Below are 2500 nucleotides of genomic sequence, written 5' to 3' on the forward strand. Positions count from 1 at the left end.
TAGGTGCCATGGAAAACTGGGGCCTTGTTACTTACAGGTATAATATATTAATAATAGGAGAAAGTAGTATTAGTAGGAGTATTAGTAATATGAAAAAAAAACTCTTTTGGCTTGACTTCACATTTCAAATGATATTTTTTGGGACTGAATTGCTAAAAGAACCCTGATTGTTCACAACAGGGGTTCTCAAACTTCATTGCCATGTTCACAAATAAATGTAGATGCCAAACACATTTTGACAAATTTCTAAATTATTATTTTTTAATTTGTTAAACTAGTTGAATGGATTGCTTTCGTGAATACTTTAGCAATTTAATACAAAATAAAATGAAATTAACCCAAATATGTGTGTTTTTTGTTAATAGACCAAAAATTATTTCACTGACCTCCCTGCAGTCAGAGCCACAAATAGCTGGGGCTCCGCAGACACCACTTTGAGAACCACTGTACAAGAGACTAGTGGTCACTCTTAAGCATGTTACTTCCAAAATTTGATGTATTTCTCATGACTAGTTGTAAGTCGCTTCATCACCTCGTTAGCAAGGAATTGTAGACAACACATTTGGACAAATTTTAAAATTATTGCATTTTTTTTAAACATTAAACTGATTGAATTGATTGCTTTATTGAAGAGCTGTGAATACTTACACAATTTAATATAAAATAAAATGAATATAACACAAATATATGAATACCCAAATACTTTCACGTACCCCTTCCAGTCAGGCCGTGGACTCCCGGGGGTCCGATGACCCCATTTTGAGAACTGCCGGCTTACAGTGTTCCGTCGCTACAGCCGCGGTTTGGTTATTGAGGCTTCAATCTTTGTTTACATTTGTGATGTTGTTTCCTGCAATTTGGTTCCATTTAAGTCAGACCACTCAATAAAGAGCTTTTTTTTTTTTTTTTTAATGTAACTTCCACTACACGGATTTACTTTTATGACCATATCTATCAAAAGATTTATCTAAGTTAAAAATATATATATATTCTTCCTTATTCTAAGTCAGACCTGACAAAACCAAAATCCACTTTACGTATTTTTTTTAACAAACGTGACAAACTAAAAAAATACCAAAAAGTATCAAAACCAAAACCAATGAAAAAAAGCTAACTTTACACCATAACTTTATCGCAAGTTTACCTCACCATTTTTCTTGATATTTTTCTTCTCAAGTCAGACCAGACAAAAAATAACGACTTTATGTATTCATTTTTTAGCAAAAGAAACAAACTAAAAAAAGTTATCAAAAGCAAAACAAACCAAAACATTAAATTTTTTTGATGATTCTCATTTATGACCATAATTTTATTGCTAGTTTAACCTTTAGAGTTTTCTTGAAAAATTTCCTCCTAAATCGGATTAGACAAAAATATCAACTTTATGTATTTAAAGAAAAGTTATCAAACACATTTTTTAAAATTTTCATTTATGACCATAACTTTATCGCAGATATTTTTCTCGAATTTTGTCAGACAAGAATAATACTGATTTTTATGTGTTTTTTAGCAAAAGAAAAAAACTAATAAAGTTATCAAAACAAACAATATATATATATATAGTGGATATAATATATAGTGATATAATATAGTAATATAGTAGTAATAATAATAGTAATATATAGTGGATATTCATATATTACTATAAATTTATTGCAAGTTTAACCTTGTATTTTTCTTTAATTTTTTTTTCTTCCTGAGCCAAACTAGACGAAAAAAAAAAACAATTTTATGTATTTATTTTCTTAGCCAAAGGAAGTAAACTTAAAAAGATCAAAAGCAAAACAAACAAACAAAATCTTTCTTTTTTTGGTGGATTTTCATTTATGTTTTTATATTCTAGGCAAATGTATTATGTATTTATATTCTAGCAAAAGGAAACGGTTATCAAAAGCAAAACAAAAGTCCAGACAAATTCTGACATTTTGGGGGGATTTTCATTTATGACCATAACTTTATTGCAGGTATATTTCTTGAATTTTGTTCAGACAAGAATAATACTGACTTGTACTTACTTATTTTTCAGCAAATGAAAGAACCTAAAAAAAAAAAAATCAAAAGCAAAACAAACAAAACAAATTCTAACTTTCTGGATTTACATGTATGACCATAACTTTATTTCATGTTTAACCTTCGTATTTTTCTTGACATTTTTTCTCCTTAGTCAGACCAGACAAGAATAATAACAATTTTATGTATTTATTTTTTAGCAAAAGAAACAAACAAAAAAGAAATCAAAAGCAAAACAAAATCTCCAAATTCTAATGGAAATTTATGACCTTAAATAAATACATAAGTAAACACATAAGTAAAATATAAATGTTATGTATTTACTAACCCCCCCCCCCCAAAAAAAAAAAAAAAAAAACAATACAAAAACAGGAATGTGTCTCCCGCAATAAACAAGGAAACACTATATACAAAATGGATGTGCTGATACCTGTATATGGCAGACAGGTTGAAAATTTATTTAAAAAAAAATATTTTTTTTCTTTTTTGC

General features: G+C 28.2%; 1 protein-coding gene across 2 annotated transcripts in view; it reads left to right on the forward strand.

Moving 5' to 3' along the window:
• The window catches only part of npepps (aminopeptidase puromycin sensitive), a 32897-nt gene that overhangs the window by 12290 nt on the left and 18107 nt on the right, over positions 1-2500 (forward strand). For both annotated transcript variants that reach the window (XM_088419547.1, XM_088419548.1), the window contains one exon: positions 4-37. In XM_088419547.1, coding sequence (XP_088275673.1) covers positions 4-37 — 34 coding nt within the window. The remainder of the gene's footprint in view (positions 1-3; positions 38-2500) is intronic.

Source organism: Hippichthys cyanospilos, chromosome 7, assembly GCF_059441005.1.
Source record: "Hippichthys cyanospilos isolate Australia breed blue-spotted pipefish chromosome 7, RoL_Hcya_1.0, whole genome shotgun sequence".
NCBI classification, from domain to species: Eukaryota; Metazoa; Chordata; class Actinopteri; order Syngnathiformes; family Syngnathidae; genus Hippichthys; species Hippichthys cyanospilos.